The sequence below is a fragment of the Podarcis tiliguerta genome, assembly GCF_965153285.1.
Source record: "Podarcis tiliguerta genome assembly, chromosome: 2".
Lineage (NCBI taxonomy): Eukaryota > Metazoa > Chordata > Lepidosauria > Squamata > Lacertidae > Podarcis > Podarcis tiliguerta.
The window spans coordinates 81,764,336-81,780,679 of record NC_139535.1 but is presented as its reverse complement, the minus strand read 5'-3'; the positions used below and the strand labels follow the sequence as shown (position 1 = coordinate 81,780,679).

The 16,344-nt window shown below is 44.8% G+C and overlaps 1 protein-coding gene across 7 annotated transcripts in view; it reads left to right on the top strand.

Annotated features, from left to right (window-relative positions):
* Window positions 1-16,344, top strand: part of SHISA6 (shisa family member 6) — a 257,501-nt gene that overhangs the window by 235,419 nt on the left and 5,738 nt on the right. For 4 of the 7 annotated variants that reach the window (XM_083429679.1, XM_083429681.1, XM_083429682.1 and 1 more), the window contains one exon: window positions 15,151-15,303. The exons of 1 other annotated variant lie outside the window; for it this stretch is intronic. In XM_083429679.1, the coding sequence (XP_083285805.1) occupies window positions 15,151-15,303 (153 nt within the window). The remainder of the gene's footprint in view (window positions 1-15,150; window positions 15,304-16,344) is intronic. 2 more of the 7 variants (XM_083429680.1, XM_083429683.1) reach the window with 1 other exon arrangement.

Below are 16,344 nucleotides of genomic sequence, written 5' to 3'. Positions count from 1 at the left end.
AAGAATCACTTAAGTCATTCTCTGTGTCTGCACATAAGATGGGTTGTCATCCCAAAACGGTTTGCTGAGCACTGGATTTTATAAGGACCAATATGAAAAAGTTTATATTTTATTATGCTGCCCTTGGTTTAAATGGGTTTTAACCAATTGCTCAAGCTGATTAAGGGACGCGGGTGGCGCTGTGGGTTAAAGCCTCAGTGCCTAGGGCTTGCCGATCGAAAGGTCGGCGGTTCGAATCCCCGCAGCGGGGTGCGCTCCCGCTGTTCGGTCCCAGCGCCTGCCAACCTAGCAGTTCGAAAGCACCCCTGGGTGCAAGTAGATAAATAGGGTCCGCTTACTAGCGGGAAGGTAAACAGCGTTTCCGTGTGCAGCTCTGGCTCACCAGAGCAGCGATGTCACGCTGGCCACGTGACCCGTAAGTGTCTTCGGACAGCGCTGGCCCTTGGCCTCTTTGAGTGAGATGGGCGCACAACCCTAGAGTCTGTCAAGACTGGCCCGTACGGGCAGGGGTACCTTTACCTTTACAAGCTGATTAATTAGTTAATGTTTGGTGAACTTCTATTATAATTTAGCCTAAAGACCAGTTTCCATTCAAAAAGGCAATGTGGTACACTTTGCCACAATGCTTTGCAAATAACTACGAGGCTACTGTGGATCCTGGCAGGATTTATGTGTGCACACAGAGGCATAAGAAGAAGCCTTAACTGTGCAAGCCTATATATACATGCTTATTTGGCAGCTCCCAGGTAAGTGAGCCAGTCTTAGCCTGGAAGCTAATTTCAGTGGTGGGGAACCTGTGGCCTTCCAGTTGTTGCTGGACTCCAACTTCCAGCAGCCAGTATGCCCAGTGGTCAGACATGATGGGAGTCGTGGCCTAGCAGTGCCTGGATGGCCACAGGAGGGCCTGGTGCTAAAGGAAGTAGACCACATGCTCCCAGAGCATTTCTGCTATGCCTGGAAATAGAAACAAGCAGTGAGAATGTCTTTAGGCAGTATTCAGAATCCAACGCTTCAAGCAGGTCCTCCACCTTTTACATAGGACGAGAGAAGTCTGACTGCTGAGATTTGATTGCACTCAATTTTGTTTGAATGTCTGATGAGAGATGATTGTTAATTAACAAGGGATTGTATTTAATCTGTTCTATGCAGCTGCTGTTACCCTAATTATAATTAGGTCATCCTGGTTTGATCCTGCCTGCCAAGGGGCGAGTGTTTGTGGAAGCAGGAGCAATCACCTGAGGCAGCGCACTCAGCTTCTGAGAGAGAAGCAGCAGCAGCACACTTTCAAAAGATGCGTGAGGCCAAAGGGGGCATGACAGCAGGCTTGTGACTGCAGACATAGTGGTGTTGTGTGCTTGAGTGAAAATTAACATTTAATTTAAGACAAAGAGTGCACAGCTGTTGAGAGTACAAATGATCTCCTAAGCATTTATCAGAGACAAATATCAAAGAAAACGGTCTACATTTGCTAGGAGGAGGTGTTTGAGTGAACAGATATGTGCATTGCTACTCCAATGAGAGTAACCGTAAGAAGCAAACATACTTTTTGCAGCTACTCCTTACACTGCCTTTTTCTGTGTTTCAGCTTATGCCAACATAGTAGTGCGCCATGGATATGTGGTGTGGCAGAGCCATAGTGTTCTCCTCCTGACACGAAGGCACTGGGGCAGACAGGGGAGGTTGTGAGATTGGGGCTGTGCAAATATCATTACCCCCACATCTTGCCACTTGCCCCAGCACCATTCAGTTACGTTTCAGTGGTGTCACTGTCAGGAGGACTGATCTGCAGCTCTGCCCCACCATACTAGCTGCTACTGCCAACGTTGGTTCAGTGTAATGTGCACACACGTTGATTGGAATCCCATGTTCCCACCCTTCACTCTTCACCTTACATGACTGCAAGGAGGATATCAGAACATATTTCCATAGTTTATCTTGAAACCAAAAGAGCCCCTCCCTCCGTATCAACCACCCTGGGCCTTATAATGGGCATAGGAGACCTTGTTGGGGGTGCCACCACTGGGAACTGCTTGGTTGGTGTTGACTTGTGACAAGGGCCTCCTCAGTAGTGGAACGTTCTCCCTGGCGAGGTGCATCTCTCTCCCTCATTGTTAACATTCAGACAGAATGCAAATTTTTTTTGCTGTTTACCAGGCATTTGATTGCTACATTATACTGTTCCTGGCAATGTTGAAATTCTTCAGTTGTGAGGATATTTGATTGTTCTAATTTATTTTTGAAATATATACCGTATTATTGTATCGCTTTTCTGTTTTGTAGCTTTCTGCCCGAGGGATCCTTTGGGATAGAAGTTTAATTAATAAATAAATTAGTCAAAAGCCCTAAACTGTGCTTAATCTTAACTATGGCATAGGGCAACATGTCTATTTCAGACATTACAGTTTGAAATTAGTTTGCTTCCATAATAAGCTATAGTTAAGCCATAACTACAGTTTGTCCATGTTTGTGTTGAAGCAAAATACAGGAGAATTCCTGGATGCCAAGATGCAAGTTTGGGGCAAAATACTCCTTGGTGAGAGAACTCCAGCAGATACTTAAAGTCAGAAAATATGCAGCAAAGTAAATCATAGAAGTATAGGCTGTTAGACCTTTAAAACATACCCTTCTAAGAGTTTCAAAAATGTCCCCTTTAAAAGTTTCTTTCCAAAGTTTCCTTCAGTTTAGAAGGCAGTTTAGAAGGCAGTTTAGAAGCTGAAAAAACAACAAAATATACACCTTTTAACAATCTAATCCAATGCAAAAGTCGTAATAAAAACATAACTTTAAAATAAGCAACTTATATCAAATAAAGTAATATTCAACAATCCATTAGAATAATACAGAATAATATTAAATATCAGCAAATAAAAATTAAACAGAAATTCACTCTTTAATAATTACAATAATTTCTAAACTATAATCAATAATAACAACAGCCAGTCACAGTGCATAAAATAACACAATACAAATGGAGAAGCAAAGATGCACAACTTATAGAATTTTTATTATTATTATTTTAATATCCCTGAACTCCTCTCCCAACTGATTCTGGTGTTCCTAAAGTCATGGTCTGGAAAAGGCTCCTAGGCCTGGAGGGTGGGGCAAGGCAGGTGGGAAAAGCCATTGCCTGATAGACAGCAGGAAGTCCCTCCCCTCACAGTCCTTCTTCTACAGCTCCCTTATGAAGACTGCTAGGCCTGGAGGGTGGGGCAAGGAAGGGGGGGAAAGCCATTGCCTGATGGACAGCAGGAAGTCCCTCCCCTCACAGTCCTCCTTCTACAGCTCCCTTATAAAGGCTCCTAGGCCTGGAGGGTGGGGCAAGGCAGGTGGGAAAAGCCATTGCCTGATGGGCAGCAGCTAGTCTCCCTCCCCTCACTGTTTCCAGCATTGGAAAAGACCACACAGGGTAAGTTGAAAAATGTTTGTCTTACAAACTCTCCAAAGGGCAGATTCACGTGCTTCAGGAAAGTTGCATGAGCAAGTAAAACTTGGCTTAGTTACAAAATGGTGGAAGTTATAGGAACTCAAGAGCAGTTGGTGAGAGCCACCAGCTCAGTCCTCTTCACATGCTGAATTTCTCAGGTAGAGTGGAGGATACAATACCTTTGGTTACCTGTTGCCTCCCAAGGTAAAGGGAAGTGACACTTTGGACATAGCAATAAACTGGTTAGTTTTAAAATTCAAGTTTCCACTCTCTTTCTCACAGCCATACCAAGAGAAGGGGAAGGTTGTTGGGAGCTGATAAGTCCAGGCATGTTAAGGAAAAAGGCAGGGAACTGGCTTTGTTTTTTTCATATGGAAGAGTATCCAGACTTGTATCTCCCCCCTCCCCCCATGTATATGGTAATTGTTCCAGTGGAATAACTGTCTAACTGCAATATTAGAAGTATTTCAATTTAGGTCCTTCCCAGAAGGTAAGAAAACGATTCCTCATTTCATAACATGCCCTGCAGCAATTTGTTACAAATGTGCCTGTTTTTGTTTAAGATGCCATTTGCTTAGAAATGCTTGAAAATCAGTATCATCAGAGGAAGTGTACAGTATATCTCATGCCTCTGCAAGCAGTTATGAAAGGAAATGACAAAATTGCATGATTCTAATTTACAGTGAATGAATAAAAGAAGCAGAGCATTTCCCCCTGAAATGTTCAGGTGGTACTGAAAAAGTCAAAAGGGAAAGAAATGCCTCACCAAACCCATGTAAATTTATATAGCAGTTTCTCTTTAGAGGTGTCTATAATACTTCAGTTGCGGGTGAAGCTGAACTCTCACATTAGAGACTTCTATCAAGTAATCCTGCCTGCATACTAAATTTGGCATTTCAATGCCTGCGAGGGTGAGGGAACCTGAAGTGTGATGAGTCATGTCACACATTTTTGTTTACTGGACATTATGGGAGAGAGCAAGGAGAAAGATGTGCTATTGGATTGGCCACCTTCCCATTTTTTGACATGGTAGAATCACCACCAAGTGATTCGTGCTTGGCATCATTTTCATGTGGTAAATAAATCCCATGGATTGGCTGTGCCTTCAGAATAAATGTTTGTTGAGGGCAAATGGCACTTCATCATGCAAATTTTAACACACTGTTCAGAATGCAAGATCTGGGCTGTAGAAGAACATGCGTTCCATTTGTTTCCTTTTTGTGTGTGTGCAAGGAGAATAAAGGTAATGTTATAGATTTATAGGTGCTAGAATTTAATTAAGGTTTATGGGTGTCAAAGCTAATTTCCTTGGAGGAACTAACCAGACTCGTGTCCATTTGGGCTAGTAAGGCGTGTGATAGACCCACTGATAAGCCTCTGTTATTAGCACATATAAAAGCTAATTAAATAGACACACTTCCTGGGTTGTGTATTGGACTTTGTAATCCTAGCCAAATCAACGAGTGTTGATGAAGTCAGGCAAACTTCTTTGTGAGGTGACCACCTGGGAGGATTAACCAATATGAGTTCAAAGCATCAAAGGAAATAGGTGTTAGAATGCAAATAAAAAATTTAAAAAATTGAATCCTCCCTTCCTCTGTAGATAAAGGGGCTTAGGGTTTTTTTAAAGGAGGTTTTATTAAATATTCTTGGGTTACAAAAGTACATACATCATCTCTGTTTACAGATCGTAAAGTCCTTTCTACAGATCAGTTATATTTGATGTGAGACTTTAATGTTGTAGTCAGTAGAAGGTTGGGGGAGAAGAGAGGTGGGGAGGGAGAGTGTGGGAAAGGGGGGGGGATTAGTAAACTTTCATTCTCTTACATAATATCTGTGCAAGGTTTTTGTGTCAGTGTCACGTGGGTAGGTTCTCTTTCTATTCATTTATTAGTTTTCCTTGGCGGTGAGAGAGATTGGGGGCCAGGGCATGGTTAGTTGCCTTCGGTTGGCTGCAGTGAGTTTTGTTTGCATGTGTGAGGGGGAGGGGTTGTTGGGTCAAGTTATCCACATTGATTTGTGTGCTGTCAGTGGGTTCTCATTGATGTCTTGTTGGGCTGTGTGTAATAAAGGAAGGTGTGGGGAGTTATGTAACCAGGAAGCAGAGAGGAGCAGTTGAGCTGAGGTGTGCCCTGCAGAGCACGAGAGGCTGCGGAGAAAGGATGTTGATGCTGTTACTATGGAGTAAGCTAGGACATTTTGGGGTGCTGGCTGTGAACTTCCTCCATTGTAGGCTCCAGTTTGTGTATAAAGCCATGTGTCATAATGACGCTATAGCCTCCATTGTGCCTAATTTTCCTGGGTGAGCGCCTGGAATTTTTGAAGTTTTGTGCACTGCTCAGCATAGATTGGGGTGGCGTGTATTGGGGAAAACTTCCCCAACATCTTGAAACTGTCTGAACTGGATCACATCACTAACCACTTTTTCATATACAGTGGTACCTTGGTTGTCAAACTTAATCTGTTCCGGGAGTCTGTTCGACCTCCAAGGGAATCTGCTCACCAACTAGCTGTTCCATCATGAGTCCCTTTCATCTAACCTAGGGATGGGGAAGGTGTGGCCTTCCACATGCTGCTGGACTACAAATCCCAGCAACTCTCATTTTTGGCTATGCTGCTGGAAGTTGAAGTCCAACAACAGCTGGAAAGCCGCAGCTTTCCCATAGCACAGGCAGGCATAGGCAAACTCAGTCCTGCAGATGTTTTGTGACTACAACGCCAATCACCCCTGACCACTGGTCCTGTTAGCTAGGGATGATAGGAGTTGTAGTCCCAAAACATCTGAAGGGCCGAGTTTGCTATGCCTGTCATAGCACCTCTAACCCTTAGCCAAGTTCCTGGGCTTGACAGGTGCAGTGCAGACCACTGGGCGATGCAACACTTCTCCCAACATGCACATGGCCAGAAATGCAGGGGCAGGTCCTTTTTCTCCATTCTGCAAGGCTATAGTCTGTACTGTAGAAACAATGGGCTATTGCCCTGGTCAGTTGTTGCAAAGGTAAACCTCTGAACCAGCTGATGGGTGAAGGTGTTGACTCCTGAAGTGCATTGCCCTTCTGAGTTTGCATTACTGTGTGTCTTCCTTTTCTGTACTTTCAGTGCAACTGAGAGCTAAATACCACAGAAAGCAGTCCAGAAACGTGCATGCACCTGGGAATCCTAGCCCAGTCAGGGGTCCCAGACATGTGTGAATGGGTACGTGCCCAAACTAAGATGCACATTTGTTGTTTAAGTGTTTGCTGCAGGCAACATCAGTGTGCGTTCAGCAGCTGGTTTTGCTGCATAAAACATAGAGCCACTCTGAAAGGACAGGGAGTGCTTAGAATTGTGTTGCAGAGGACACTGGCTAATCTTCACTGTAGCAAATTGAACTCGGTTCATTTCAATTCCTACTAGAGCTTTAGAGCTGAATTTCCAGAGGGATTGTAATCCCTAGCCTGGTACACCACCTGCAAACGCTTTTGCAGTAATGATGTGAGGCCTTGTGTGCTGCCCCTCTCCTGTTGTGTGAACATGAGGAGGAGTTCAGCATCACACTCTTCTGATCCTCCTGTTAGCGCAAGCTTTGAAAGAGAAAAAGGTTATGCCAAGAGGAAAATGTGACTCCTCCAGGCTATAGCTCTGAAAGGCTAGCTGTGGCATCTGTCTCCAAGTCCTCTGCATTGGGTGTTGCGCCCAATTACATGAATGCAGAATGGTGGTTCATTGTATTCCTCCCCACTGTGTCTCTTAATGGGAATCCTCTTAGGGCTGGTGTGAATTATGCCAGGGTCTAAGAATACAGAATACAAGGAGAACAAGCTTTTCTCTATGAGAAAGAAATTCTTGTTTGGGCTACAAAGCTCCCTAAGCAGATTTGTGCAATTCAGTATCTCAGCCAGAACTACCTCACAGGGTTGTTGTGAAGTTAAAATACTGCTCTGAATGCCTTGAAAGAAGGAACTAAAATAAATATGGGGAAGGTAAAAAGGAGGGATAATAGAACTGTTAGTGGATGCCCTGATCCAAAGTAATCTTCGTATCCCACGAAATAAAGACTGTAAATAGTGAGCTTGGTATTGTAATGTAAAGACTTGAATTAAGGACTCCATCTCAACGTTTTGACTGGGTTGATTAAGGCATGCCTGTTTCTTTTGTGGACTTACACATGGCTCTTCAGGCAAATAAATGCCTCCTAAAGCAGTTTGCAAACTATTTAGCAACCAATACACAATTGAAATATAATATGGAAACCATTTATAATATCCATTTCCTTCAAAGCGCTATTAAAGTCCAGCATAAAGCATACAACAATAATAACCCGACGTGATATTTCAGAGTCAGGTCACAGTACCATTTCCTACAGTCATGCTCAACCACTAAAGGCCATGGCTTATTTTAATTTGTTTTTCAAATTGTATTATCTGTTTTAGTACTGTACTGAAAAGGAAAGTTCAATAATTATTTTAAATGAATTTAACAATAAAAAATAAGTGCTATATAAATTATTCATATTAATCTCTGCTGTACCTGTAGGTTTTTCTTACATTATCAAACAATGCTGGTGGTGCTGTGTAATTAGAATTACATCAGCAATTTTCATTTGCATGTGTGTGCGTTTTAAGATAAGTGAGGGAAACCTCTTGCAAGTATGCTGTTTGAATGTGAGGGAGAGAAGGAACATAAATTAAAGGCAGCAAGAACGAATGTGGCTTATCCTGAAAAACAGGCATTTGAACACATCTTCAAGTGAGAAGAAAGCTCGCCGTTTACCCAGCAGCTTTATAATAGAATGCATGTACTCTCTCTTCCAACACAAAAACCTATCAAGGCACTGACCTTGACTCTCAGCTACATTATGCATATGGTAGCTTCCCAAGCCATTTCAGTTTCTTCTCTGATGCTGCTAAATATTGGAAATAGACTTCAAGGTAACCTCTCATTTGCAGCCCCCATCCATCCATGCTTCTGATTGACTACATGGCAAAACAGATGGCGAGAAGCTGTTCTGATTTCATGCATGCCTGTTAGATAAATGTGGGGTGCTTAATTTCACATGCTTCACGCTAAGGAGGCAATTAATTGCCTTGCTCACTCTTGAAATGCAAAATCTCTGCATTCAGCCAGGTATGCCCTGCGTCCCACAGAGCTCTACACACGTTGCAAATCCATGATGAGCTCTGATGGTGAACTTATTTGTCACAATCACCAGCACTTCAGCAGTAACAAGTGTTTGCTTCCACAGCCCAACTTCATTAACGCATAACCCTGAATTTTGGATGCCCTCCAAACCGATGCCAAAGTTTTGTGACCAAAAGCTCAGGATTATACATTAATGAAGCTACAAATGAACACTGGCTTAAGATGGAGCTTTGGCCCCAAACCTGGAATATGCTTGTATATTTCAGCCACTCTCCTCAAGGTTTGCAAAGGTACACACTTGCACGCAAATTACTTAATCACTTAGTGCTTGATGGTGCACAGAAGAATGTGTGTGCTGACACCACCATAAAGCACTGTATAGGAGATGATAATGAACATTCTGTTTATTCTGGGGTAGTTGATCTTGCTTCCCTATCTGTTTGCTGTCACTGGCCATCTAGCCATTGTTGTCACTAGCCCATTGGTACAGCCACTGCTGCTTCTACCCAACCAACCAATTTGCAAGGCATTGTTGGCACAGCTGCCTGGAGTGTGACTGTGCCACTGCTGCATTGCTGCAACTGTATGCTGGAGAAAGGAGGAGGAGGAGGATGGTCCATCACCCACAGGCAGCAACATGTCTTGTACTGGCACTGCCTGTGATCTGAACTGAATGTAGAAAGATTTGAACGTGGGGCCTTCTGCATACAGCTCCTAACCCTCTGTGATAGCTCATCTGCGCATGCAGATCATCCCTTGATACTACACTCATCAAATGGTGGCCATGCATCTTGCGGCTTGCCCCTTTTTCTTTTCAGATCTAAGGGATGTCCCCATCAATTGCAGCTCTTCTGGTTTCATATTTTGATTTAGAAGCCTCTAGCCGAATTCCTCTCTCCTCTTGCTGTCTCTGCTGTGCTTTTAAATGACAACATTGACATATAAGCTTGAAAGGAACTACTGTTTCGAATTATCAATAATCCCATTGCAGATCACTTATCTTTGTGAGATGTGACTGTAATTCCTTTCCGGTGCACTGGAGCAGAGACAATGTGCCCATGCTGATGAAGTCTCTGTTTACAGTGTAATTTTGAATCAATGGTTCCTGCTGCCTGGTAAGTAGAAGGTGTTGCCTAATCGTGGGGCCAGTCTATTAGATGCAGGCTGAAGTATTCAGGAGAGAAAATTGATCATGGGGAGAAAACATTTGCTATATCGAGGCTGGGCCAGCCATGCAGTAGGCTGAACCTATGTGCTTTAAGTAGCACTAGGAGAGGAGTTGAAAACAGAAGAAGTCAGGAAAGGAGTCTCAAGCAAGACCTTGAAAAGTCTTGGACCTAGTGGGGCAGAGGTGCATTTGTGCTCTGCTGCAATCACCGGAAGCCATCATTTTGGATCTACTTCAGGCAGCAAAATGTACTGAGCAGGGAAATGGGGCTGCTGTGTGACTTCTTCTGGGCACATGTACATTTCTCTGACCCTTTCTCCCTTCCAGAGAGCCAAGAGGGCAGGAAGACCTGGTCACCACAAGTTGGGCACTTGCTGTGTTTCTTGCTGTACAACATTCTGGGTGGCCTTGATGTGCTCAGTTGTATTAAACTCAATTTTTCTGTTTGTGCCTGCAGAATGTAGTTGGGCAGGAAGGAGGAGCAGGAGAGGATTGGTTACTGGATCGTATGATGTGGCAGGCAGGGACTCTCAGAGCAAGTAGTCTGGCACACTGTTACTAATGGAACGTGCTGCAGAGATGAGCCAGGAGATTCGGCAAGCAAACCCAGTTCCACTCTGACATTGCTCAAAAATGCTAAAGCTATTCGTGTGTGTGTGTGTGTGTGTGTGTGTAAAAAACCTGCTGCCAATAGACAGGTGACATACTCATGACCAAGCAGAGAGAACGCCATGAAATTCTGAAACACATACACATGGGTTTCCAGGACAAATTTTTAAACAGGACCGGAAATCTCTTGATGTTGGGAAAGGATCATAACTTTGCAAGGAAGCAGCTTTTATTTGAAATGTATGTTTCTTTGGTTGCATGCATGCATCTCTGAGCCTCTCACATGCTCCCTTTGTCCAAGGCACTTCATTAAAGGTAAAGGTACCCCTGCCCGTACGGGCCAGTCGTGTCCGACTCTAGGGTTGTGCGCCCATCTCACTTAAGAGGCCGGGGGCCAGCGCTGTCTGGAGACACTTCCGGGTCACGTGGCCAGCGTGACAAAGCTGCTCTGGCGAGCCAGCACCAGCGCAGCACACGGAAATGCCGTTTACCTTCCCGCTATAAAGCGGTACCTATTTATCTATTAGCACTTAAGGGTGCTTTCGAACTGCTAGGTGGGCAGGAGCTGGGACCGAAAGACGGGAGCTCACCCCGCCGCGGGGATTCGAACTGCTGACCATGCGATCGGCAAGTCCTAGGCACTGAGGTTTTACCCACAGCGCCACCCGCGTCCCCTCCGAGGCACTTCATTAGTAGGTTCTTATATGAGATCAGCCACTGGGATTTATACAGGGTAATGATACAATTGAATTGCTATCACACACCAAACCCAAAGAAATGCTCCATATGTTAGCAGCAGATAGTGCCTGCGGGCAGTTTCTTCAAATTTGCTAGATTTAAAAAAACAAGAGAGTTGAGGCTGCATAAATGACAAGCATCATCCTTAACCCTCGATGGAGTGAGTCAAGACTGAAAAATCTGCAGTGTGCCTTGTATCCTTGCCTAACTTCAGATTCTGCGTTTTAGCATTAGGATTCAGGATAGGAGCTCTGCCCACGCCACATCCCCAGGGTATACATTTATGCCAATTCTATTTGCAAACATGTCTGAGCAGTGTCTGCAAGAATAAGTTTGGAAGTCTTGCTGAAAATATTTGAAAATGTACTGTCAGCTGTTAGTTGAGGGCCAGTTCCCATTATCACTTGGCAAGCGGAAAAATATGGGTCCAGAAGTCACTGGATCCAGGCTGAGCTGAGCATGTGGCGAAGGAAGTAGGCGATGTCTTTGCTGAATACTCCAATCACACGCACCCCTCGGTGGTTGTAGTATCCGTCCACCCACTCTTGGCAACAACAAACATGGGTTAGAGTCATGAGCTGCATGTGTAATAAAGCATTCAGAGAATTGCTAAATCGGATTGTAAGAGCGGCCCACCAATTTCCAAGGGAAGCTCAACTACTCTCTTGTTGTGCCAATTTGGTTGTTTGAATTATCCCTCAGAAACCCACAGTCAGACAGGGCTTCCAGGAGCGGTGCTGAAATAGGTACCAGCCTGAAGTCGCCCTCCATGTCCTTTTTTTTTTGTTTCCCCGTCATCTGGGGATTTTCTCACAGTAGTTGCTGCCGCTATTTTTAATGTTCTTATCTCTGCCTATTTTAATACCTGAGCACCTGGGTTTGATATAGAAATGTTATAATTTGACAGGCCTTTCTCCTCTAGCTTGGGCTGATGAAAGACAATTTTAAACTCCGGCTTCAGTCATTTGATCTGATTTGCAGCAAAGGGATGTGATTTCAATACCAAACAAACTCTGCAACCTGCCTAGATTAGGTGGCAGGGCCTATGGAGCTCCTCCCCAATTCTGTGTTGTGCTGGCACCCTTGCATCAAAGGTTGCCTGACTCTAGATCACAAGGTCATTGTGGTGCAATGGTCTAAACTTGGGGGGGGGGACAAATGGCTATGAGTCACGATGGCTATGTGCTACACCCATTATGAGAGACAGTATGTCTCTGAATCCTAGATACTGGGGATCTGGAAGAGGAGAGTGCTATTGTGCTCATTTCTTGATTGTGGGCTTCCCATGGGCATCTGGTTGGCTACTGTGGGAACAAAGTTTGTGAATTAGATGGGTCTTTAGCAGACTCCAGAGGGGCTCTTCTAATACTATTATGGAGAGACCCAGGTTTAAATCTGCACTTTAGCCATGAGCCTGGCTGGGTGACCTTGACCCAGTCACTACCTCAACCTGATCACTGAGGGAAGAATATGTACACTGCTGCGAGTTCATTGGGGAAAGAGTGGGATATAAATCAATGTGATAGATAGGTTTTCTTTCTCCCTGCACTCTCTGCTTCCACAAGATGTGAGATGATCAGCTCTAGATTTGTACTACACTGTGCAGTGATGGAGGGGGGCTGATGCTCTGTTAGTTGTCTGGATTAAGGACCCCCCCACACACACACACATGCTTCAGTATGAAGCAGCTGACCCAGCAATTGTGTGTTGAAATCTTGTGGGTGATGAGCACTGTTAAGGTCTTGAAAGGGTTGCAGGAACATTTTTTCTTTTTCTCTTATTCTTTCTATACTGTATTGGGTGTGTGTTTGCAGTGAGCCGAACCTTTTGCGGCTGGAATCCAACCACCAAAACCTCAGCCTCAGGTCCTCCTGTTGACAGCTTGTGCTTTTGATCAGCAACTCAGTAGCCCCTGTCCAAATCCTGTGAGCCAGAGGAGACTCGGGGCAGGATGTGTGGCAGTGTAACTCAAGAAGCACTCTTCAGTTATATCAGCACAAGCCACTGTAGTTTTTTTCCTACCCAACCATATGATAGACAGCAGTGTGGTGGTGAATTGGTCACAGCATGACTCCAACTGCCTCACAGTTCATTTTGATCTCTATGGGTTCAATGATTCTCAGTTGCAGTAGCCTTATACAGAATCAGGCAATTGACTCACCTAGCCCAGCATAGTATCTATTCTTGGCTAGGTCTGAGAGAGAGGTCTTTCTCAGTGGACGTGGAGGTACTAGAGGTAGAATCTTGGACATTCTGCATGCAAAGCATGTGCTCTGCCACTGAGCTATGGCTGCCCCAGAAGATTGTTGATACAAAGCAACCATTGCTAAGCAGGTGTTCTTTTTGTATATATATATTGGAATCTTGGCATGGGTTCAGATGCACAAGATGCTGAGGCTAGAACTTGAAACTTTCAAACATGGGATCTGCTGCCACACCTGGGAGGTGTTCATCCTATAGGCATAGAAGAGGAGACATGGTTGATGCAAAAGACCCAATCTGATATTCTCCAGATACAGAACTACAACTCCCATCAGCAGTCTCAGTCAGCATTGGCAATGGTGAAGGATAGTGGAATTTGTGGTTCAAAATACTTGGAGGGCACCAGTTTGGAGAAGGCTGCAAAATACTACGGGTAGCTTTCTCAGAAGTGTGGGGTCATCCCCTAATCCCACCAGATGCTGCGTCTGCAGGCAAAGGCCATTCTCCAACACATACGGCCATGCCTGCACTCTGTGTTGATGTGTGGCCATGGTTTTTCTCCAGCAACCCAAGCAGAGCTGTAGTCATTCGTATTTAAAAATAACTCTGATGGTGAGATGACAAATTACAGGGCACGTTAATAGAAAAATTACACCACGTTTATACTGAAAGCACCTAAGGGCTCCCTTTGGATATAATCATGGTCATTATCACTGTAATTAAGAGCAATAATATTTTAATAATGAATTTTCAAAAATGAGTAATGAAGGACCATTTGTGTAACCAAGCATTAAAAATGAGGGAAGGCAGGTATGGCTGGTGCCAGTTCCCCGAAATGGGGATACCGTGAGGCTAGGAGTTGGGAGAGGGAAAGTGAAGGGTAAAGGCTCTTTTGGGATAGGGGTAGAACCAGCAATCTCCACAAGAGGGTGATTGGCAACTGGAAGGAGGACCTTCAATATGCCCTTCAAACTGGTCTGCCAGTTTGCTAGAGTATATAAAAGAATTGGAACAAAAAGCTTCAATTACGCATTATTGCTCTATCTTGAGTGTTTATTGCTGTAGTGTGAATTTTAAAATTTTCTGCAAGCTGGTTGGTTTGCCTCTGTTTCCAATGGCACAGGCTCCAAGATGAGATGGAGGTGATCATTGGAAAGGAGCCTAGGGGAGTGGGTGTTGATGGAGGAAGGTGGAATTTCTCTCTGCTCCGGTCAAGCAGTTAATGAAACATGGGTCTGAGCTGCACTCAGTGCATTTTCCGTAGATTAGAGAGCAGGGGTTGTGAAACTGGTGCCCAGAAGTGCACAGATGCCAGCAATATCTTTTTCCTCCACCCCACTGAAACTAGGCTTGAAAGGAGCATTCTGTTGTGGTCAATAGAACGGGTTGTAGTGTGTGCTTGGCGCGTGTGTCGTTTCTCCGGTTTGCAAATGTACCCACAGGCCGAAAAGCGTTGGGCAAGATCAAGGCCCAGGCAAGAAGAAAGCAGAAAAGCAGCTGGCCCACTAGTTGGACTCAGCAGACAAATGCGTTTGTTCATGTCTGTGTTTGCAATGGAGCCAACGGAATAGAGAAATGAGCAGCCCGTGGCTTGTTCACCTACATTTACAGTTACATAACGAGATGCCTGTCTTCTTAGCATCAGTTGGGTGAAGGAGCAAGCATTCTGTATCAGCACACTCTGCCTTCATTAATAATTGCAATGGACACTGAAGAAGCAAAGCCCTGGGTTCCTTGTTTGCAGCTTGGCTGGTGTCAGTTTGAATTACTTCTCAGTGCAAGACTGGGTGATGTGATGGGTGTGCCCGAACTTACTGCACGCCGAGCGCTCTTTCATTGTTCTTATGGCTCTGTTTCTATAGAAGTCTTCTTTCTCCCTGTGTTGCAGAAAAGCCACGGATGAACAGCATCCTCACCTCTGCCACTGAGCCCTATGATCTGTCCTTCTCCAGGTCTTTCCAGAACCTCTCCCACCTCCCACCATCCTACGAGTCTGCAATCAAGACTAACCCAAGTAAATATTCTTCCCTGAAGAGATTAAGTAGGTGTCTGCTCATTTCATTCTTTTGCTACTCACTGTGCATGGTTAGGCTGAAAGCCACCCCACCCCAAGTCCTCCCCTCTTGCTGTTAGAATCTTTGGCCAGGTGATCCTTATTTCATTGTCCTTTCCTTCTGAAGTGAGCTTGCTCTTTCACACCAGGGTCGAGGATAATCTGCACAGATCTCACCCCAGCAGCCTCTTTTCTAGGCTGTTTCGTATTGACCAAGCATATGTTTAGTGTCCCTCCCTGTTAAAGCCCACCCAGTTTCCATTCTTTTTTTTTTTTAATTCAAGAATATGAACAGTGCAGTTTAGCCCTTGACACGCCCCTTCCCCGAATAGATCCCTGCTATTTTTAGCTCTTCCTGTGTACTCTGGGGCAGGTCGCTGCATCCAAAATTGTGAACTAAATACCCTGGTCCAAACAGTAGCAATTGATTTGTCTCACTGCATTAGGGACATTAGATTGGCATGAGGCCTAAGCCAAAGTATTGCCACTTAAATAATTTTGGGCAGATATGGGGGGCAGGGTGGTATACCCTACTGCCCGATCCTTCACAATGTATCCATCATTTTCTTTTTTTCTTCTGTGACAATTCACAGACTTCTCAGTGGAAGTGAGGCTGCAGCACACCAAGAGCAGCTATAGGGAGAAGAGTTTAATTGCCAAGGCAGTTGAGTGGAGTAACTCAGCCTATCTTCTTACACTGTGCTCCGAGTCACTAGGAAGGTGGAGGGGGTGTGCTTCTGTCACCCAGTTGCCTGGATGACAGAGGCAGACTGTCCTAGCTTCTAGCACTATGAATTGGCTCAGTGTCCGAAGACCAGGGATGTATAGGCCAGGGATGGGGGAGGGGAGGGATATGTGGCCCTCTAGGTCTGGAGGGCCGCAGGTGCACTATAGTTGCAGCTCTCCATATTTTTTAGCTGTGTCTTGCAAGTTACTGCGCAGGAAGTTGTGACGTTTGCCCAATTGCCCAGGCAATGTGTGGGGCCACCTGTGGGCTGGGAAGCTGTAGCACAGCATGGAATCCCCACA